Genomic DNA, 22,870 nt, shown 5'->3' with positions numbered 1-22,870 from the left:
CTGCAAGTTTTCCCAATATTCTTTAAGTTTCTGTCCTTAATGTGTCTCTATCCCTTCAACTATGCTTTTTAGTTCAACCAATTGCAAGAAAAAAAAAATCAGTTGTTAAAAAAGTCTCAAAATTAAGGAGCCAGAAAGACAAGTGAGATAACCCTCGAAGTCCTGTGCAATTACTGTTACAGACAGGTAGAAGGGAGAGTTAACTTAAAGGTTTCATTTAAAATTCAATAGTAGTCATGCAAAATTAACACAGTTCCAAGCACGTTGTAGCTCACCTTGAAATGAACTGGTCTGCATTATTAGCTCTGTTGTAGTGACCTGACAGTCACACTGCATGTATGGAAGGGAAGCAGCCCAGTAATCGAGAGAAACGTCTTTTTTCCCCAAGCTCCATTCCAGAGCGGGTATGTTTGCAAAACCTCCACTTTTAGCTACAAAAGCGTTATCACAGCAAGCCAGAAGTTTCGCTGGGTTTTGCAGGCTCAGCTAACTATAGCTAGAGCTATCTCAGTTCATTCAGCACTGAAAGATACTAAAAAAAATTGACCAAAGTACCAAACATACGGGTTGACTTTGACTTTAGGGTGATGCGTTATCTGGACCTGGTACCAAAGCTCCAGATTTATGCATTAGGTTCTAAGCCACCTGAAAAAAACAGGCCCAAAGTTACATTACAGGCTACAAGATCTGTTTAGCTCATGTCAGAAGTGCAAACATGACAGCCTCCAAATAAATCAACCTCTGCGCTTCCTGAGGGTAAAAAAAGGCAGAGATCAAAACCCTAGACAATTTATACCAGCTTCTAATCTAATCCTACAAAACAACTTTGTGAAGTTTTTGAGATGCAGCTAGGAAGTCATCCACATTGACAAATTACAGTCACTATTACAACACTACCATGACTGAGTCTTTTAAGGATAATTTACAATAAACTCCTTTTTAGAATATACAGAAGCACAGTCCAGGGTGTCCTCCTAAGACAGAGGAGATTTCAACCTTCTCCCAGTTTCCTATATCTGAACAGTTGCAGAAGTGCCATTTGTGTAGCCACCTTTAGACTTCATGTGGTCCTGAATTGATACAGCCTGGAAAAAGAAAGTAGTATAACATGCATCTTAAAGTCTAGTTGCCAAATCAGCTATTAATGCAGCAATTTGAAGATGCACACGAGCCATTTGTTTACAGTACTGGGTCCCAGCAGTAGTAGGAAGAAATAGCAACGAAACCTAGGATCCTTAATGCTTTTTCAAGTCAGTGCACAAGATGGATCTTGCTGTCCAAAATCACTCTTACATCCCTCACTCTGGCACAGCTTTGAATTAAGGGTGATGCATTATCTGGACCTAGTACCACGTGTGTCCGCAGAATCCTTATCTAAAAGGTTCTTGCCATATTTAAAAAACGTGAAACAATGTGAAAATGATCACTTCTGGCTGAATACGTCTTCCACAGTACCTTATGTTTACAAACCAAAGGGCAGTTCTGTTCTGATGCTATTCTATCGATGAAAAAGAAAACAAAAGGTCATAGTTTTCTCTCTATCACAATTAAATACTATTTCATTAGCTATCTGCGCTACGGGTTACTGAGCGGAGATTTCTGCTTATGCAAGAGGAGCACACTTACTGATGCATAGTCACTACTCATCTCTCCTGCCCCAACATGCGCAGTGTGTACAAAGTTCATTGGTTCTCCTATCATGCTTCGGTCCAGCCTCTGACGCCTCTTCTATAAGAAAGAAGATATCTTAGGTCTCTACTCAGAAAACATAAGCAGCTTTCAAACCGAAACAAGCATCTCAATAAAGAAATAAAGTAAAAGAAATAAATAAAAAAGAAAACAAAAGAAAAAAAAAAAGAAGGGAAAAATAAAGAGATGGTCAGTAGTGACCCCTAAAGACTCCTCATTAAAAGTTTCAGATTATTTGCAGTAAGAGACCAAAGCTGGTTTAATTACTGCTAATCTGGTTTTAGCAAAACTTCCTTTAATGGTGGAAAGTCAGAACCCCAGTACTGCAAACTGTCACACGGCCCAAGTTTCTGGCAAAACACACATAGTTTAAGCATAGTTAAGCAGGTCCATTTTTAGCTCGTGCATCATTTATCCCAATCAAAACAACACGCAATGGAAATGCTCCCCACATAACCAAAGGATAAAAATTCAAATCTGATAAAGGATGACAGCTGGGAGTCTACCTACCGGCTGGGGCTGTTCACCGTTGCACCAATTAAAACAAACCAGGAATTCAGTCATTATATTTTTCAGGGGGTAATAAGATCTTGTTAAGTGCAATTATTTCTCCGAGGCCCAAGATGCAGGTTCTGAAGTGAGTTTAGAAAGGAATTGCTTGTGCCGATTCACTGGTAAAGATCACAGAAAGCATCTGATGACTTCACCTATAAAGAAATGATCATTATTTAAATATACACTAAAATAGATCAAAGTTCCATAACAAATATTGAGCAATAGACACTCCAGAAGACAAAAACCCAAGATTATAACATTCTTAAACATACCCGGACCAAAAAAGTAACACCTATCTAAACCACGTTCATGTCAGTAACCCAGCTTAAGAACTCTGCGTATTTACTCCCCGACAGACAGTAGTATAAGATCTGGTTTCATTCACAAACCTGAAGCAAAGCTAAAATGAAGCCACGGCTAGTTTAACAATTTATGAACTGGTTATAAGCAGAGCTAGTCAATGCTTGTAACCCAGTTGCTATTTCAAAGGAAGATATCTTAGAAGCACAGAGATTGAGCAAACACATTTAAAAGGAAGTTACTTTATGTCCAATACATTTACTGCTCTTAGACACAGAACACTCTTTACTTTGAGCTTTTCTACCATCCTAAAAACCCCTCAAAAAACAGAAAGAAAGCAAAAAAAAAAAAAAAAAAAATTTTTTTATACCAGCAGCAGAAACAGGCAAAGCTTAGAGCTGGCCAGAAGGTATAAAACTATTAACAGAGCACTCCTGCAATGCACATACAACCAGGAAACTCACTGACATCAAGTACCCTGAAGCTGCTATGATAAGAACCAACTTTTTATTGGTTACTGACTGGTCTGGTTGGTTTTATAATATCTTCCTCCATACCAAACCCAGGGCTACAGATTAGCCTTGTATGGCAACTTCTTCATGCCCTAGATCACTAAAATAATAATACAGCATGCTAATTGATAAAAAGGTGGTTTTTTCTTTTTTTAAAAGCTAACAGCCTAACAGAATTTATACCATCACCAGCTCAGCCTTCCTGAATCCCCACTGAGGTCTTCACAGCCAAACAAAATAAGCTTGCCTCTTCACAGGCTTTTCTTATGTAGTCCCACAATTATGTAATTAGCACATCTATTTCTTACACCTTTGTGGTGTTCTTACACGTCTCATGCTTCAAGCAGATGTTTTCAATTTCAACTATTTATCCTTCAAAGTGTTTGTTACATTTGCCTCTTGACTTTGGGTGGCCTCTATGACACAGTATTACGGAATATGTCGTATATTACTCTATTTTATAATGGGTGGGTTTAATACAAGTCACTACCTGCCTCAATTAACATTTTCAGACTCACTTCATCCTCTCACAAGTCTTTATCACCATGGAAGCCTTGTTAGGGTGCAGCAAAGAAGGAACAGTGGCCCACACAACTATAAGAACGCACAAAAGCCAAAGCTTTTGCCTATACTTCATATTAGCTGCAGATTTTTTGGGGTTTATTTCATGTTAAAGAGACTGTATTGAAGCTAAGATTTTCTTAGAAATCATAAAGCGTCTCACCATACACTAAGAACCTATTTTAAAAGCAGACTGACAGAGACAAGCATCAAATTACAGAGAAACATCCCCATCCCAAAATAACAGCTGAACTCAGCCCACTCTCCTCCCGTCATACACCCCAGCGTTTGGCCATCGACCTCCGTGAGGCTCTGTGTGTACCTGGGTGTTACCTGAGAGTCCCGACAGGATGGCACGTCCTCATCCAAGCGCTGGCACGCAGCCAGCTCCTGTCTTGGCAACTCCAGCAGATTTACAGCTCATATTCCTGGGTTATAATTAATCCTGAGTGCTAGGCAAAGACGATTCACTGTGATCCCATGCCCTGCGACGGTTCCTTTGCTCTGTACGGCGCCGCAGAAGTCTGTTGTGCGCTTCACGCTTACCTACAGGTGTCAGAAAAGCAGAACGGAGACCAAAAATAGCGCCCTAGTTTGGCGTCAGATTTGTGCAGCCGTGCAGTTTTCTCAGCATTATCCATACAGCCTGTGGCTCACTTCCACCCCTGCGGTAGCTCTGCAGGTGTCCTCCTGGCACACAGCAGTGCTGGACGCCTTCCTGTTGTTCTTTTTACAACAGAACTCTTCTTTTCCTCTGCGTGACTCAGAGTGTCATCCTCCAGGACAAGAATGTTTGTGCCAGGGCACGGGACGCCACTTTCCTTCCAGCGACTCAAGGTTTCCACGCTAACTGGAAGAATTTAAAAATCATCTTAATGGGTTCAGGCTCGCCCAGCACTAATAAAAGCCAACAAGAATCCCCAAACCGAGGAGAAAACAACATTTTGTCACTGTTGGCACACAGTCCAGAACTGGACAATATCCTGTTGTTCTTTCTCTCTATTTTTCACCATAGCAGCAGTATCATCGAGGAGAGAGACACAAAGGGCCAGGGAAATGGCTAGCACGCGCAGACACAGATGCTGAATGCAATGGGCAGGACGCGCAGCCACTCTGGAGTCCATGGCTTTAAAGTGCCCGAGACCTCTAGGAATGTTTAGATCCACTTAATTATTGAGTATAACATTCAGTTTGTTCTACCACTCCTGTGTATTAAAAAGTATTAAAAATATTCTTGCATTGTACTTTGAGGTAGAAGCAGATGTTTGCCTTCATCAAAACAAAAGAATTGTCCCTCTCCGTAGAGGTAAGAGATGCACAGTAATGTTGATAAATAACATGGAATCGTAGAATAGTTTGGGTTGAAAATGCACAGAAGACGAGAAGTGGAACCATTCAGTGGAAACTGTCAGCCTCTGGCCTGGACAGGCGCACACTCTCCTGGGTGGAAAACTGGTTGGCTGGCCGGGCCCAGAGAGTGGTGGGAAATGGTGTGAAATCCAGCTGGAGGCCAAGAGGTTTAACAAGGCCAAATGCCGGGTCCTGCACTCGGGGCACAACAACCCTGTGCAGCTACAGACTAGGAGAAGTCTGTCTAGAAAGCTGCCTGGAGGAGAGGGACCTGGACGTGTTGGTTGACAGCGACTGAACATGAGCCAGCAGTGGCCCAGGTGGCCAAGAAGGCCAATGGCATCTTGGCTTGGATCAGAAACGGAGTGATCAGCAGGTCCAGGGAGGTTATTCTCCCTCTGTACCCGGCACTGGTGAGACCGCTCCTCGAATCCTGTGTTCAGTTCTGGGCCCCTCACCACAAGAAGGATGTTGAGGCTCTGGAGCAAGTCCAGAGAAGAGCAACGAAGCTGGTGAGGGGGCTGGAGAACAGGCCTTATGAGGAGCGGCTGAGAGAGCTGGGGGTGTTTAGCCTGGAGAAGAGGAGGCTGAGGGGAGACCTCATTGCTCTCTACAACTACCTGAAAGGAGGTTGTAGAGAGGAGGGTGCTGGCCTCTTCTCCCAAGTGACAGGGGACAGGACAAGAGGGAATGGCCTCAAGCTCCGCCAGGGGAGGTTCAGGCTGGACATTAGGAAAAAATTCTTCACAGAAAGGGTCACTGGGCACTGGCAGAGGCTGCCCAGGGAGGGGGTTGAGTCACCTTCCCTGGAGGGGTTTAAGGGACGGGTGGACGAGGTGCTAAGGGGCATGGTTTAGTGTTTGATAGGAATGGTTGGACTCGATGATCCGATGGGTCTCTTCCAAGCTGGTGATTCTATGATTCGCAGCACAGCAACCGCCAGCTTTGTCATAGCATTGAGCTGAATCACCAGCGTGCAAATTAGGGAATTTAATGTTACTAAGAATACACTCAGATTAAATAATTTTTGTAAGAAAGTGTGACCGCAAGTTTTATTTCTTGATAGAAGAGGAAAAGGCTTAACAAGAAGAGGTGAAGCCCCTCAGGCACAGCAGGGTTTCCAGTCCCGTGGTTTTCCATGGTTCGCAGGAGTCCCAGTGATGGCAGAACACGGCCAAGGGATGAACGTGGCTGCTGGGGGACACGGGCTCCTCCAGCCACAGGAGCAGGGCAGCGCCCTTCCTCTGAGACCGAGGGACACAGGAGACAAACCCTCCGTGCTGAGTTTCCTGTGAGACCGAAAACGCCAGCAAATTCGCTCTGTAAGACTCGATTTGGCGTTTCAGAAGGCGAGCATCCTTTCTCCTCACGAGGCAGCTGCGTGCAGCGAGATGAGAGCTGGGACAGAACACATCTCCCACTTACACGTGTCATTTTTCCCAGAAATCTTATGCATATTCTATTACTTTCAAAGCACCGATTTTAATATTCTTAGGAGCTTCACAACGGTGAGAACTCTCGCTCATTTGGAGCTTTGGCTCCAGCTCTGCCCTTGCCTTTGAGATGGGGAAAGGCTGCAAACAGAGGGGCTGGCAGAGGAGACACCTGCTCAGCACCGATCGCACTGAGCACGAGGCGGTATCACCTTCAAGGGATGAGCAGCGCCTGCAAAACACTCGTGAAAGAAAACCGTGCTGCCTAACTTTCAAAGAACACCATTATTTAGATGAAACTTAACTCTCCTTTCGCTTCAATCAAAGACACGCCCCTCTTTGCCACAGCCCCCGCCATTGGCGTAGCTCCCACGCCATTGGCGTAGCCGGCCCTCGCTATCGGCGCAGGCGCCCCTGCGATTGGATTAGCCGCACCCGCCATTGGCGTAGCATCCCCGCCATTGGCGTAGCTCCCCCGCCATTGGCGTAGCTCCCCCGCCATAGGCGTAGCCGCCCCTCCCACTGCCGCAGCCGGCTCTCGCTATTGGCGCAGCTCCCCCGCCATTGGCGCAGCCGCACCGCCCTTCGGCTCATCCGCCCCGCCCCCCGCTCAGCAGCCAATGAGCGGCCTCACCGCCTCCCCGCGGGGCGGGAGCGAAGGCGCGGGGACCAATCGCCGCTCGGCGCCGCGCGGCCCGCGCTCCCCATTGGCTGCGGCGGGGCGGGCGACGCCCAATGGGCGCGCGGGGCCGCGAGGGGAAGCCGCACGCGGCGCGCGGCCGCCTCCCTTTGCGCAGCGCTCGGGTGCGGCGCGGACCCGCGGTGCCGCTGCTCCCTCCTCCCGCGGCCATGGCGCTGCCCGGCAGTTGACGTTGGGTTTTTCTCCCCCTTTCCACCTCCTCCTCCTCTTTCTCCGTCCCTTTCCTTCCTTCCTTCCTTCCTTTCCCCCTCTCCCCGGGCGCTCAGGCGCGTGGCAGCCGGTTCCGGAGGCCCCGCTCCCCGCGGGCCGGGCCAGGCCCACCATGAACATCATCATCGGCATCGGCGGGTGAGGAGAGGGGATCCCCCCCGTGTCCGTGTCCCCCCTGCGTCCGCGTCCGTGTCCCTCCCCCGCCCCCAGCCTCGTGCCGCACTGAGGGGGTTGGGGGGGGTCGGTGTCGCCGGTGCCCGACGGGCGGTGTCTCTCCTCTCGCCGCAGGGTCACGAACGGAGGCAAAACCACCCTGACCCGCAGGTTGATGCAGGCCCTGCCCAACTGCAGCGTGGTGCACCAGGATGACTTCTTCAAGGTGAGGCGGGGGGGGGGGGGGTGCGCCAAAGGGTCACGGTGACAAAAAGGGGTACATCTTTGATTGAAGCGAAAGGAGAGTTAAGTTTCATCTAAATAATGGTGTTCTTTGAAAGTTAGGCAGCACGGTTTTCTTTCAAGCAGTGTTTTGCAGACGCTGCTCACCCCTTGAAGGTGATATCGCCTCGTGCTCAGTGCGATCGGTGCTGAGCCTGTGTCTCCTCTGCCAGCCCCTCTGTTTGCAGCCTTTCCCCATCTCAAAGGCAAGGGCAGAGCTGGAGCCAAAGCTCCAAATGAGCAAGAGTTCTGACTGTTATGAAGCTCTTGAGAAGATTAAAATTGTTGCTTTGAAAGTAATAGAATATGTATAAGATTTCCGGGAAAATTTATCCATCTGCATGGAAGTAGGAAATCTGTCCCAGCTCTCATCTCGCTGCACACAATTGATGGGGATCACTGCCTTGTGTTGCCCTGGCCTCATAAAGGACGCTTGCTTTCTAAAACGCTAAAAAATGAGTCTTGGAGAGATTATTTGCTGGCATTTTCTGTATCAAGGGGTGACCCCTGCTGCCTTCTGCCCACTCCCCCTGTACTGGCTGCGGCAGTGCCTCTGCAGTCCCAATGCGTGAGCCTCACTGCCCTGTGTCCTGGTGACTTTGTGTTCTTGGAGCCAGTGCACTTGTGTTGGTGGGAAGATACGAGAAGCAGGCTGCTTTATCTTAGCCTTGTTACTACTGCTTTTTATCTGCATGTGAAGAAACCTGGGGGAGGGTTAAGATGCCTCTGTGTAGCTCTGGGTTAGAATCTTGCTCTGAAATGGGTATTGAGCTTCCCAGAAGCTGTACTGACTAAGCAGGTTTTGTTTTTTTCACTTTTTCAGCCCCAAGATCAAATAGAAGTTGAAGATGGGTTTAAACAGTATGATGGTAAGGCTTTGCTACAATGCTACGAAAGTGTAACTCAAAACTTGAATGATTTTGATCTTTTCTGTGCACTTTTTTATACTGATTATTACTAGGTGATACTTATTACTGCTTAGTGATAGTTGTGTGTTTTGTCTTAGTGATTAGTGCATTAGATATGGAAGCTATGATGAGTACTATAAATGCTTGGATAAAAAATCCAGTCAAGTTTGAACGTTCTCATGGGATCAACAACACACTGGATGCCCAGATCTTGCAAGATAAGGAGGGAGGAGATGAAACAATCCACATTCTTATTGTTGAAGGCTTCCTGCTTTACACCTACAGGTAATCAAATACAACTTGATATATTTTGACTTTTACATGATAAGCAAACCTCCAGTGGAATAAAAAGACCTGTTCTTACCTAAGATTTAGTGGCCAGTATTGACTCCTGTTCAGATGTCATAAGTCTGAAGTAGCTCTAATAAAGTTTATATTTCCATTTGTTGCTAGTAATCAAGCAGTCTAGCTGTAACGAAATGTATCTCTTCCAGGCCACTAATTGATGTATTCCACCATCGGTATTTTCTTTCCATTCCATACGAAGAGTGTAAAAGGAGAAGGAGGTAAGTTCATCTTTCTAAGTTCCCATGCTAGCCCAGTAAGATCTTACTCTGTTAAGACCCTTTCTCTTTAAAGCTTTTGGATAACAGGATAAACAGTCATGTAGCTCTTTCGTTGCATGATGGTAGCTTCCTTCACCAAACCAACCCAAAAGGCAGCTGCTCAGTTTCTGCACAGATCTTTCACTAGTCTTTCTCCCTTTCTGGTTCTCCAATTATATGGTTCCCAGGTCCTGAACTATATTGGCATTTTCTATTTGACTGCGTTGTACACGTGCGCGGCTCTTAATGCAAATGACATGCTAAACTTGAAAAAGTTCAGTTTCAGAGGAATAAGCAGACAGCTATTTTACCCAAACTTCTGCTAAAGCTTTAAGGAAGGTTATTCATCAACATTAAGATCAGTCTGTCTTGGGAATCCTTTTTGCATCTTGAACACTTTCAACCTGCACATCAAATTCCAATTTCTTTTTTCATATCTTTATGCTTGCAGCTTATGCTAAGTACCTGACTTCGGGTAAGCTCAGAAATTACACTGGAGGCAACAGGCTCATGCTAGTATGTAGGGAAATGGAATGAATTATAACTGTAACTACACTGCTCTGAAATAACGATGTCTTAATTTATAGTTCAAGGAACTACACTGTACCAGATCCACCTGGCTTGTTTGATGGCCACGTTTGGCCTATGTATGTAAAGCACAGGAAGATAATGGAAGATCTTGGAGTAGATGTAGGTAAGTCTTTAATGACAAAAGCTCTTCTGAAAGATTGCTTTTTGAGAATGCTTTTCAAACCTGGGATATACTTACTGGCTAAATGCATGGGAGGAGCTGGAGCAGGTGGATGGAGTATATATCACTAATACCAGTCAAGAGCGTGCTCTTTAAATGAGGATCTGGCAGGCTTTCAGAAACATTCAGTTACAGTGCTCTTTTTATTTTTTTTTTTAAGTGCACTTGAATGGAACAAAATCAAAGGAGGAACTGTTTAATGATGTGTATGGACAGATCCAGAACAAGATTGAAGAATTACTCAAGATGCAGGTACATGTTCATGCCTGTAGTTGCAACTCAAAGGCTACACTTTTAAAGGCTGTGTTGAAAAGCACGAAGCTAATATGACATATGTTCATGTCTGTCTTTCTGTTTAGAAATAAGCCGCTGCTGCTGAGAGCGAAGATGATTCCTGTTTGCTCCACGCTGTCTACCTGACTGCCGCTAAAATTCCAGCTTCTGTGAAGACTCCCAACTCTTGAATTCTTTGTTCTATCTTACCTTGAAACTGAGTTATACATGGTCATGATTAAAAAGCACTTCTCCCCCTTGTCTGTCACCTTAATTTGTGCTTCAGTTTGTGCCTAGTATGTGGCCTCAGCTGACCTGTCTTCTCCCAATCTCCAGTCCAATGGGAATTCTTTTCAGCATGTCCTTAACCCGGGAGAGTAAAACATGTTAGCAGAACTGATGTGAAGTGGCCCAACTATCCTCGAAGAGTGTTTGTATACCCACGTGTACTGCTTTGAGTTCTTTCAGTAACCTGCATTCATTTCTCTAATCCATTTAATTAGACAACAACTGTGCTTCTTCATGAAATTAGGATTGATGTTGCTCTTCAAAAATTAAAAAACAAGTTTTCAGGCCATTTTACTAGCATTGAATTGCTCTTAAATCCAGTGCACGCATTGATTTGGAGGCAGATAACTCAGTTTAAGAGTCAGCAAGAAAGTTTTACACATACAACAGCTTTAACAGAGCTGGCTCTAGAAGATTTCAGTAGTGAGCTGTAGCTTAAGGCAAGTTCAGACTCCCATGTGGATACAGAAGTAGTTTAAAGCCCCTTGGTTTTCATAGAAGAGGAGTGGAAGCATATGAAGGGTTAATCTGCAGTAGGGGGAAAAGTGAATTTAGGGCAAACACTTGATTAAAAAAGAAAAAATAAATCAGTCTAGGTAGTCCAAGAGGGAAGATGTGCATTGATCCATTGTGAGAGCAGTCCTTTTTCTTCACAAGTGTTTGACCAACATGGACCAGCAGTTACTTAAAGCCCAGGTGCATCAGCTTTCTGACAGGAGCTGGTCCACCCCAGTATCCCCTAGAAACAGAGAAAGGTGTTTTCATCAACTTTTATGTATTTCCTTCTAAGTGTTTAACTGCCATCAGGTACCATGCTTGCCAAGAGATGCTTGTGAGGGTTTTGGAGACTCATATTTGGTTCAGTGAGGTTTTCAATCAGCCAAGGGATGCCCTCTGTGCAATTCAACCCTGGTCTGCTTGAACCAACCTCTGTTCATAGCTTAAGTGCCCAGAATCCTGAGAAAGTCAATGCCTTAATCATGACTAAAGGCGCACTTTTGCTTCTGTTCTACTAGGGAACTAGGCTGGAACAGGGATCTCGTATTGGACTTTTTTTTCTGGATGATCACACCAGCTCAGACCGGAGGTACTTACTTAAGTAGTGCGTTCCAGTAGAGAAAAGGCATCATATCCGCTTTCATGTGGTACATGCTTACTCTCTCCTTACTCTGGTCGATGGGAAAGGTCTCCAAAGGCTGAGCATCGTAGTCAAATTCTGCTAGAATCACCTTGTTGTAGCCTGTTACTAGGGGGCAGGAAGTATATCCATCGTACTGCAAGGAAGAACATCCCTTTCTCATTAATCTGCATGAAGTTTAAGTGCTGAGGTATTAAATGCTGTTAACATTCATGCTTCAAAACAAGTTACGAGGAGGTTTCTGTATTAATGCCACAGAATTTAGAAGACTGCTAAGTCAATTATGGTTTAATAGCCCTAATACCAAGCTATTTTATTTCAAACATAGATTTCAGATTTGCTTAAATTAGAACTAACCTAGAACAATAGGGCTTTGTGTCATTAATTGCTGATTATTATTGTGACCAGCAGATGAGACTACGAGTTGCTGATAGCTTTACCTGACAGCATATAAACAGGATCTTAAATCTAGTTTTAGGACCTTCCAAAGGATCACAGGAGTAAGGGTGATATTAAAGTGAGTACCCCAAGGAATATTAATTCAGAAGCCATATGTAAAATGAGAGCCAAGCCTTACAAATTTGAACACAGTAACAAGTTTAACATCTGTAGTAAAAAACTTCTATTTAACTCCTTAAAAGAACATGTTCTACACAGGGAAGGCACACTCAACGTCATACAGATGTGCAAAGTTTGCAAGGTTTTTTTCTTCTAGTAGGGATTATACAAGTCAACAGTCTCACTCTAAATAAGTCATCTGCATTGGAAGTACACAGACTAATCAGCTTTTCAATGTCTTAACAACAGAAGTCAAGGAATTAAATAGGTAATATTTTTAAAGGCAGTATCAAAAATTGTGCAAATAGATTGCTATTATGACTTGAATCTTTTAGCACTCGAGTTGCTGCTGCAAACCCCTCCCTGCCTTCCGGTTCACAGGGTTTAGCTACTTGCAAGACTTCCTGCATAAGAATGGAGAAAACATTCAAAACAAATCCTCCCTATGACAAGATCTGCAGGTACCTTTTTAGTTGGCAACTGGTTCTTCATTACCAGGGAAATGGTTTGATCAAGCACTCCAGACTGGGCAGCTACATTATAAAGAAAGGAGAGGAAAAAAAAAAAAACATATGAAGACTTTGTTTCGGGCTCACTGTTTCCACATTGCTAAATGTAAATGAAACCTGACCTGTATGTTTTTATTCTATATCCATTCTCCTGTGCCACATTATACTTGTTCAGTCTTTCTAAACACTGAGAATTTACACACTGAAGTTTTGTTTCGTTTCGAGTGCTGTAAGAGAAGTGTTCTACATCCATTTGCTGCAAGAGTGGACTAGATCATTCTTTGAGCTACACCAATTACGTACTGCATACTGATCCTCTTCCCCTGCTCCAGTAACATAATGTATAGCCTTTCTTTTTTTTTCTTTGGAGGTTTTTTTGAAGGGTTTGCTTTTGTTTTAGTTGTGAGACCCTATGCCTGAAGTGTTGTTATATTGGAGCCTGTGGCTACAAGTACCGAACAGTCACTAGTGACTTATCAGTTAGCTGACACATACACATGAGCTGCTAAGATAGAGCAGAAAGTTTTGTTACTGAATGATGATGGGATGCAAGAGTAGCACACTCTGTGAACACAGAATTAGTTCATCTGTGAGGCATTTGGAACCAGAGAACTATGGGCTAATAGCATCAGCACAGTCTGTAGCTAATTAGTTGGCCCAGGAGACTTGGGTCTGGAAACAATTGAAGTTAAGAGCTCAGGAGTAAAACTAAACAAAAAGCTTAGTGTCACTCCCACACTTTTCATGACACACACAAACACACAACTTTACCTACAGCTGCAGCAGTTTTGGATGTTGGAAGGTTGGTGCAGTCTCCAATACCAAAGACATTAGGATATTTCTTATGTTGCAGAGTTTCCTTATCTACATCCACCCAGCCAATTCCATCGGAGACAGGACTGTTGATGAGTACATCGGGTGGCCCCATCGGGGGTGTGACATGAAGCATTTCATACTAGACAGAAAGAAAGAAAAGGCACTATAGCTAGTGTATCACAGCAAATCAAACCTGCATTGACATTAACAGCCATGTGGGGAGGGGTTTCAAACTTTTTAATCTGCTAAACAGGCATCTAAAGTTAGAGATGCTGCTCTTGGGAGGTAAGGGCAGTATACAACAAAGCAGACGTTATGTTACTATAGTGTGGCAGTTATGTCCTAACACCCAAGGAAACTAAAATCGACCAAACTAGAGGTCTGAAAGCTCCCGACCTGATGAACTTCAGTCTCTCCGGGTTTGTCCAGGTTTTCAAACACAGCTTCCTGCTTGTCCGCTCGAACTTCCACAAGGTTGTGCTTGTAGCTAACAGCAATATTCCGCTCCTTTATTATTTCAAGCAATGCATCAGCATACTTCTTCACACCAAAAATGACACCAAGTGAAGTGTTGAACATTATGTTTGCTTTGGAACGTTTTCCTGTCTGCACAGACAGATCAAATTAGCCTTTTCCATTAAGAAACTATGACAAGCTACCAGAGACAAAAGCACTACGCTGCACTGCTGAAAAGCTGATAGAACCGTTAATGCAGTTCAATTATTAATGAAGTACTAACATTAGAATTCTTGAGATACAGCTGTTTCCCCCACCCCACCCCAAAGACACCCAAGACACCCCCACCCCAAACCGGTAGTGAGGAGAGGTGGCTGCAATTCACCAAGAAAGTGCTGTATGCAAGTTAACCATTTGTAGCAGCTTAGTAGTATATAGCTTTCTGAAACCTTCAGTTCTATGCATTATTCAGAAACTCATCCAGTAAACAGCCCATGAAACTTAAACACATATGAAGCCTGACACTTCCCCTTGAAGTTTTTTGTTTCCACTAAGCTCATTTTAACAGCCTGGCTAAGGCTGAGACAGTGCGCTACAGGGAGAAAGCGTTGCCACTTTTCAGACTAGCAGAAAGACAAATGGCAACAGCTATTAAGCACTTAAAGTAACAAGAATTACTTAATTCCAGCCAGCGATATTTTAGTGCACCACCTGAAGTTACAAATTAGGCTGAGAGCACTCATATCTGTAGCTCACCAGAAGCAGGGTAACTAGTTCTTTCTTTATGGATTCTCAACTCTGGAAGTTTCTCCAGTATCAACTATACACTAAATATTTATGTATGATTGAGTTAGCTTCATTTATTATACATTAGTAACAGAAAAAGCAACTCAATCACTTTTATTTAATAATCCTGAGTCACCTTCCTCTTGTGCAATTTTATTTGTTTTAAAGATAAACACGAATACCTTAGAACAAGCCTTCCTTCCAACTGTGTCAACAAGCACTGGCAGAGAGAGTAAAAGACTTACCTTCCTCCAGTAGGCTTCTGATAAATACATGATCTTCTGAGGAGCCCCTGCACACTTCACTGGGGTATTTGGAAATGTGAAGATAGCATTTCCTTCCTTGAAATCTTGTATAGCTTTCCATGTTTTCTCTACCGTATGAACTGAATAATTGGAACCTATTTTAGGGTGACGAAAACCCTCCGGCAGTCCTTTGATCTAAGAAAATAAAATTATGGTTTAAAGTACAGATGGGAAAAGTTTCGTCAACATCAAGTATGAAATGCAGACTTGAGAAAGAGCTAGTTAAGAAGCCTCTAGCAAAAAGCAAGCCCATACATACTTGCTAGCTGCCTTTGTTTAAAATAAGCCTGGCAATCAAACATATCTCCATTAGAATTTAGTAGATGATTTAGTAGATTTAATATTTACTGAAATTACTCTGGTCTGCAACATCTGTAGCATAAAGTGTTCAGTGCAGACCCACACCCAGTTTTTTTGTAGACTAGTGCATGAAATTCAGAGTAAGAATATATAAAGTCACATGATTATAAGTAAAAGTCATATGGAAAAAAGACATTATGAAAATGTATGAGGTTTTAATTAAACTTTTGAGCAGCCAGTTGCAGATGCTTGTATTTCCTAGATGCTTTTTTTTTTAACTCTACTGTCTCAAATAATTGTTCCCCTTCAACGCCAGAGCATCTGCTTGTGAGAAAGGGGGTTTGTCCCCATTTCAAAGTAACGGATTGCAAAAATTCTGTGAGAAAACTCAGTCGTGTTACACGCACTGGGATGTGTTTGGGACGTTACAGTCAGGAAGCATGCCCTTGGTGAAGACAAATAAGAAAAAAACTTCCCTCTTTTTAAACTGGCCACTTTCATTTTAAAGCCACGTGAATCTGTTACAACAAATTCTATTCACTACAAAGTAACAGCAATTAATTGTATTACACGGCTTCTACTACTGAACACTGAGTTTAGTCTTATCAGGTTGTACTGAAGAGATACACGAGGACAGAGAGGGTCACTGAACACAATGCGGTTTCTCATCCCACTGACCTAACCACCAGGATTTATCTGGTGTGACCTTTGTGTTCTACTCCTCCAACAGATCACTGTGGTCGTTCCTCTGCTGTACAATGGTATTAACATTTTCCTCTGAGTGCATAACGTGTGCAGGGAACCTAATAAATGGCTCCTGGGCCTATTTAAACACAAGTGTGGTAACTCAGCTGGTTCCTTTTGAAGTGCATCCTTTAGGAAAGGTGAGGGTAGTTCAAATTAATTCTGTGGGACAGATTTTACTGACTGCTGTGTGTTCCTTGCTTCTGTTTACATTAGAGATGCTTTGGACTTCAGTCAGCACACGTTATTATCTCATTATTACAGACTGCCTTTAAGTTCTAGATTTAACTTGCTGCCCCATCTGCTGATATTGCTACAGAGATGCAAAAAAGCTGCCTTAAAAGATCTTCCCAAGGGTAATTTGGGTTATTAAACAGAGGTCTGTGGAAGGAGTACAGTCGTTAGGCTGTCTTCTGGCTTTCTAATTCATACTAGCATTCAGTATCTTGCAGTAAAAAAAGCGTACTGAAAATCCATTTACTTTAGTGAATTATAAAGGTAAGTGTTACCATTAAAACTAGTACAAATATGATTACTGTAAAGTAAATACCTTTTCGTAATGCAGACTAATCCCAAGGGCGATTATCAGATACTTGTAAGATACCTGTTGTGTAACGGGGGAAAAAAAATAAATCTATTTTAGACAAAACCCAAAACACTACCTCAAAGCAAATTTAAGTTATCTGACAGCACAGTCGTAAGGGAAGGAAATACAGGGAGCATCATTAAGTAAATGTTAAGCTAGCAGAATAATTTATAGTTAAAACGCTAACTGCATTATGAGTTATACACACAGCCTTTGCTATACACAAACCCAAGTGTTTGGAGTAAAATATTCTCTCTTTTGTGTTCAATTCACTACAGAAAGTGAGGATACTTATGATAATGATACTTTACGTTCATGTTATTGTAACCTAGTAATCTATAACGGGTTTTATTAGAAACAGATTTTAGGATCAAGTACTTCTCATAAGACTAAGTGGAATTTCCTGGCCTCCTACATGCTGGATGAAGGTCTTGCTCTATAGGCAGTTCCAAGGGGATCTGCAGGAGGTGGACAGGGAGCTCATGACACAGAACAAGAAATTAAAACTTTTTTGTACATTACTACCTTTGTATCATTCTCCAGCCAGACGCAGTTCTTATCTGGATCCAGTGCTGTGACTCGAGATTTGATCCACTCAACACCTTTAGGCATTACGCTTCCCATTGGACGTGCCGAAGCTGCCAGCTGCTTTGCACCACCACCAACCAGGGTCCACAGCGGCTGATAGTAATGAGTCTGGAAGAAATATTCAAATGAACATTTAAGAACTGTTTAAAGGGAAGCAATGTGCTCTCAACAATGTATTTTTCTTAACAAAAGAGCTGTATAAATAAGAAAGACATGGCATGCTGGAGGGATAGAGGCATCTCTAATCATAGAGCAAATTCACACGAAGCACTGGGTTGTTGGCTTCCTCTCTGCAGTTAAAAATGTGGTGCTGGGGAGGGATGAGAATCAGACCAACATGGTCGTATAAGTAAAACTTAGGAAGACTCACCTCACTTGGCTCGACAACAGCCACATTTCCTGCCCCAACTTTCCTCTTCATCCGAGCACTCATGGTGATTCCACCAGCACCTCCACCCAACACAAGGACTTCAAAATAATCCTTGGCCGCACACCTGGCTGCCGTATGTAACCCCAGGGAGCTCATCTTTTGCATTCCTGGTTTCAGCAGCCACACACCAGGACGGAGACAGGAACAGGAGGACACTACTCCAATTGCTGACATCTTCCAGTAAGTGGGAAGCTACAAGATAAGGACAGGCACCAGGAACCGTTACAGCAGGCAGAATTTGTATTTATTTATATGCTTGGATGAGTCTTCAAGGCAAGAATTATAATACCAAACTTTTGTTGCTGCTAAACCACTAATCTGCAAATGGACTGTAATCAATTTGGATAAGAAAACAAAAAAGACAATCATGGCATCTGTCCCGAAATTGAAATGTCATACAAGCAAATGAACTCTAACATAGCATAAGAACATTTTCTGGTTATCATGGCAGGAACGTGTATCTGATCCTATCACGATGCATATGCTGCAACTTCAGCTATCGTATTACAGTCCTGAAGAGATGAGTGCCGCAAAAAGGAACAAGAATTCACTAGGTGTTGTGGATCTCTGAAATATTGAACAAGGCGGTTGTGTGAACATACTGAGAGCCATTTGCCATTCCACTAACTGTAGTGTGTCAGCCAAACAAACCATTACACGTGTATTTTAATGTTAGGATATACTGGCACACGCACACATCGTGTGCCTCTCCAGGGTGCAAGCCATCAGGGTAAGCTTGCCAAGGTCTATGCTGCTTTGAGCAAGGGCAAGTGTATTAGTCTGCAAGAGAATTCTTGCAAGAGAATTAGTAAGCCCTAAGCTTGATTGGGAAACAAAGTTAAATGAAACAAGAGTATACAACTTTCTACATCTGGGAGCTTTGGGTATATCCAAAACACTTAGCTCTCCATCCATGGTCACTTCAGCTTTTATATCAGCAAAGTGTCTGGAAATGGAGGTCAGAAACCCATACTCACCCTTAGCACAGGGGTATCGTGTCACCTGACAAGAGACAGCTAGAACTCTAAAGCCTGATATATCTTGACAATTGCAGCACTGGATATGCAATTGTGTTATCTAGAAGGCAGTCAAGGTTAACCCATGTTTCCGTCCCTGTTAGAATGAACAAAAGCTTTTCCTGTTCTAAATCCATTGTTTGCACACACTGGATATCAGGTTTTTGCTTTTCAATGATAAAACAGGTATAAATGCATTTTAATTCAGTTCCTTATTGCCACAGTGCCAATAAAGAATGAGTAAGCATTGTAAGTTGAGAAGAAGCCTATGACAAGACTTTCACGTGTTCTATAACTGCTCCCTTTTGTTTAATTCCTTGAGTAATGAGACAAGAATTCCAGCGCTTTTAGAATGGTAGAACTCATTTGTAGCTCCTATAGAGAGAAATTTGAATACTAAGATAGAAACCTCAAATATTTTAAAGAAAATCTTCCAAGGTCACCTTCAAAAATTCTCCTCTCTTCCAGATGTATTTGAGCAATTAATTCTGCACCTTCACGTGCTATCGTAACACTTTTCATCTCCATGTACCCCGAATTCGCTATGAAGTTCCATTATTAACCCCTACAGTACAATTAATTTGGAACAGAGTGAGAAAATTTCAGAGGTGTCCCCTGTAAGAACAATTTAAATCATTTTATTTTACAGATGCATTCTCCCTATCTTCCTTTCCCATTCAAAATAAAAACACTAACTGTAGAATAAGTTAGTTTTACTTTAGAAGACTGTTTATCGCCTATCTAGCGCAGGCAGTTATTTAAAGATGTAGACAGACTGCTCGAGCAAGAGGAGGAAATTATTATAGCCGTAGAAATAAAAATTACGCAATGAACATGTGTTCTACTTTCTCTAGGTCAGGGAGAGAGATTAATGCTTTTACAACTTCTGTTTGTGACACAGTTTTAAGAGAGACATCCTGTTTCCGGAACCTCAGGAAAGCCAGATTTTGCTTTGGGCTTTATTAAACACACAGAACAGGCACGGTGGCCTGCTGGCTGACAACACACAGCATGTCCAGATCAAGAGAAACAGATTCCGTTTTGATACTGCTAACTAAGGAATGATTATTCTCTCTGACCAGATTTTGAAGTAAGCACACTTGTAAACACACAAAAGATGTGTCTTAACTAACAGCAGATGAGAACGTTGCTGCTGTTTCAGACTATGCAGAAACAAGCAATGTGAAGCGTCATCTGCAGACAGCAAAAAACCCTGCAAAATCCTTCATCTTAAACTCCCAAGTAAGACGGCAGCTGTATGACTGAGTCAGCCAACACCACTTCAGCCCTCTACTCCGGCCACTGGAGATGAAGGAATAGGGGAATTAGAAATCAAAAATGAAGGTTAAGTGGAAAAATCATAATTAGTCTACTGAACTGGGCTGGGATTTTAAGCTTTTACACACAACATACTTATCCATCATTCTTTAAACTACAACTGTTGATACGGGCTTTAGTTGGCATGGAATCACATTCCTAATGAAGATCCGCATCCAAGCCTTGGAGCACTGCCTAGAAAGGTGAAGCCTACCACACACGTTCACCACAGGGAGGGCTCTGCTTAGCCCGAGACAGTTCTGTTCAAAGTTAGTCCTGTCACCGGGAGAGCCCAGTCTGTTCTACAAACCCTTTCAATACACAATAGTTTGTTACAGTGCTGGCAGCTTGCAGAACACTGCTGCAGCACAGCATAACGAGCACCGTGTAAAAATCAGGGCAATGTGACTCACTATAAATACAGAAAAAAAATGGCATTACTACCAGCATAGTTAGCATCTCAAAGCTTTTTTTAATTTCCTTTTTTAACAAAAGACTTAGTCTGAAGATAGACAGTGACTGCCGCACCTCCATTCAGAAATAGAATCATAGAATAGTTTGGGTCGGAAGGGACCTGAAGGATCATCCAGTTCTACCCCTCCTGCCCTGGGCAGGGACACCTCCCACCAGACCAGGCTGCCCAAAGCCCCATCCAACCTGGCCTTGAACCCCTCCAGGGACGGGGCAGCCACAGCTTCCCTGGGGAGCCTGGGCCAGCACCTCACCAGCCTCATAGTGAAGAAATTCCTCCTTATGTCTAGTCTAAATTTGCCCCTCTCCAGTTTACACCCATTGCTCCTTATCCTATCACCACAAGCCTTTGTAAACAGCTCCTCCTCAGCTTTCCTGCAGCCCCTTCAGGTACTGGAAGGTCACTATAAGGTCTCCTTGGAGGCTTCTCTTCCCCAGGCTGAACAAGCCCAACTCTCTCAGCCTGTCTCTCTTCCCTTTTACTAGGATGCCTTCAGAATAAGTTTGTTTAATTAACACTGAAGAAAATGCACTTTAAGAAAGTCAGAGTTAGGACTGACCAGGAGAGCTTAGTATTATTTAGCATTTGAATGGTTAAGGTAGGACAAGCATGAAAATAGTATTTCAGTTAGAAGGAAAAAAAGAAAATTCAAAACACTGATTTCAGGCAGTTGTAGAGAGCAATGAGGTCTCCCCTCAGCCTCCTCTTCTCCAGGCTAAACACCCCCAGCTCTCTCAGCCGTTCCTCATAAGGCCTGTTCTCCAACCCCCTCACCAGCTTCGTTGCTCTTCTCTGGACTCGCTCCAGAGCCTCAACATCCTTCTTGTGGTGAGGGGCCCAGAACTGAACACAGGATTCGAGGAGCGGTCTCACCAGTGCCGAGTACAGAGGGAGAAGAACCTCCCTGGCCCTGCTGGTCACGCCGTGTCTGATCCAAGCCAAGATGCCATTGGCCTTCTTGGCCACCTGGGCCCCTGCTGGCTCCTGTTCAGTCGCTGTCAACCAACACCCCCAGGTCCCTCTCCTCCAGGCAGCTTTCTAGACAGACTTCTCCTAGTCTGTAGCTGCACAGGGTTGTTGTGCCCCAAGCGCAGCACCCGGCATTTGGCCTCGTTAAACCTCCTGCCGTGGGTCTCAGCCCAGCGGTCCAGCCTGTTCAGATCCCCTTGGAGCCCCCCGAGGGGCCGGGGCTGCCCGGCAGCCCCCGCGGTTCCGCGCTCCCCACGCCGCGTTCTCCCCCCCCGGCTCCCCAGTTCCCCCCCCCCCCGGTTCCCCCCGCTCCCCACTCGCCTCTCGGGTCGCGGAGCCGCAGCCGGAGCGTGGGGCGGGCCCAGGGCGGGCGTTTCTCTTTTTATCCCTAAACGTCGTTCCAAGTCCACAGCGACCGCTGCCCCAGCCGGCCGGTCCCAGCAGGGCGGCGCAGGGCGCGTTTAACCGTGCGGTTGGTGAGGCTGCGGCTGCCCCAGCCCTGCAGGTGGTCGGGGGGGCTGGATGGGGCTTTGGGGCGGCCTGGGCTGGTGGGAGGTGTCCCTGCCCATCGCTGGGGGGGTGGAATTAAATGAACTTTGAGCTCCCTTCCAACCCAAACCGTTCTACAAGTCCTGACCTGAGATCAGGGTGTAACTCACCTGGATACACGGAAAGAGAGGGTCCTTTCGGTTAGGCACCGGCAGACAGCAGGGCTGGCATCTCTCCTTCCCATTCGGCTGATCGCAGCTCACAGCTGAGCCAAGCTTGAAAATGTTTTCCTCAAAAGCTTTACAAGGCCTTTGATTTATGATGTGGTGACCCTGTGAAGCAATAGCAGCCGTTAACCTACTAGGTTGTCTTTGTCAAGCCAAGCATCGTGCAAAGATTAGTGCTGAGAGTAACATACACAGACAAAACTACTTGCGTCAACTCATGCACGTTGAGCAACCAAGAGACCCAGACCACATGTCCGCCCATTTCCTTCTCAGGCTCCACCTTCCCCTCCTGGGACAAAGTTTGAGCCCAGGTAAAACTTTAGCTGATACGCAGCCAGTTGTGGGAAGGTGCATGGAACGGGGGAAAGGGAAGATGCCACAAGGCTGCTTCACCGCCTGCGTGCAACTGAGAAGCAGGAGACATTCAGCAGGTGCCAATTTGAGAACCGGTGCAGGTGTCAGTCTCGTGCCGCATCCAGGCAACAAACATCGCAATCGTATCCTGCGCTTCCGATCAAGAACGATTTCTCTGTCCTGGCTCAGCAGCTGTCACTGGTTCAGCACAATCACGCTGCCACCTCCTCTCAGCCAGCA

The 22,870-nt window shown here is 44.3% G+C and overlaps 3 protein-coding genes across 6 annotated transcripts; 1 reads left to right on the top strand and 2 right to left on the bottom strand.

Annotated features, from left to right (window-relative positions):
• Positions 1 to 651: 651 nt before the first annotated feature.
• LOC138725700 (CDC42 small effector protein 2-B-like) lies at positions 652 to 4,529 on the bottom strand. 4 transcript variants are annotated; one of them, XM_069866847.1, is made up of 5 exons: positions 3,940 to 4,529; positions 2,517 to 2,633; positions 2,200 to 2,396; positions 1,627 to 1,728; positions 652 to 1,085 (listed from the first exon to the last, which is right to left on the bottom strand). In XM_069866847.1, exons 3-5 carry the CDS (start codon positions 2,251 to 2,253, stop codon positions 1,011 to 1,013), a joined length of 231 nt encoding a protein of 76 aa, XP_069722948.1. In that variant the 5' UTR covers positions 2,254 to 2,396; positions 2,517 to 2,633; positions 3,940 to 4,529; the 3' UTR covers positions 652 to 1,010. The 4 variants fall into 4 exon arrangements, with proteins under 4 accessions (XP_069722948.1, XP_069722950.1, XP_069722951.1 ...); XM_069866849.1 differs by having other exon boundaries at positions 3,951 to 4,529; XM_069866850.1 differs by lacking the exon at positions 2,517 to 2,633 and having other exon boundaries at positions 3,951 to 4,529.
• Positions 4,530 to 7,178: 2,649 nt separating this feature from the next.
• On the top strand, positions 7,179 to 10,550 carry LOC138725794 (nicotinamide riboside kinase 2-like). Its single transcript, XM_069867014.1, has 8 exons — positions 7,179 to 7,448; positions 7,599 to 7,689; positions 8,569 to 8,614; positions 8,752 to 8,938; positions 9,148 to 9,219; positions 9,846 to 9,952; positions 10,170 to 10,261; positions 10,369 to 10,550. The coding sequence occupies exons 1-8, from the start codon at positions 7,423 to 7,425 to the stop codon at positions 10,372 to 10,374; spliced, it is 627 nt and encodes a 208-aa protein (XP_069723115.1). The 5' UTR covers positions 7,179 to 7,422; the 3' UTR covers positions 10,375 to 10,550.
• SQOR (sulfide quinone oxidoreductase) lies at positions 10,134 to 22,480 on the bottom strand. Its single transcript, XM_069867004.1, has 10 exons — positions 22,220 to 22,480; positions 17,727 to 17,978; positions 17,294 to 17,464; positions 16,733 to 16,786; positions 15,079 to 15,273; positions 13,988 to 14,197; positions 13,547 to 13,730; positions 12,732 to 12,799; positions 11,666 to 11,844; positions 10,134 to 11,309 (listed from the first exon to the last, which is right to left on the bottom strand). Exons 2-10 carry the CDS (start codon positions 17,958 to 17,960, stop codon positions 11,252 to 11,254), a joined length of 1,353 nt encoding a protein of 450 aa, XP_069723105.1. The 5' UTR covers positions 17,961 to 17,978; positions 22,220 to 22,480; the 3' UTR covers positions 10,134 to 11,251.
• Positions 22,481 to 22,870: the final 390 nt, after the last annotated feature.

Source organism: Phaenicophaeus curvirostris, chromosome 12, assembly GCF_032191515.1.
Source record: "Phaenicophaeus curvirostris isolate KB17595 chromosome 12, BPBGC_Pcur_1.0, whole genome shotgun sequence".
Lineage (NCBI taxonomy): Eukaryota > Metazoa > Chordata > Aves > Cuculiformes > Cuculidae > Phaenicophaeus > Phaenicophaeus curvirostris.
Note: the sequence above shows the minus strand (reverse complement) of the source record. Positions and strands in the feature narration are given on the sequence as shown.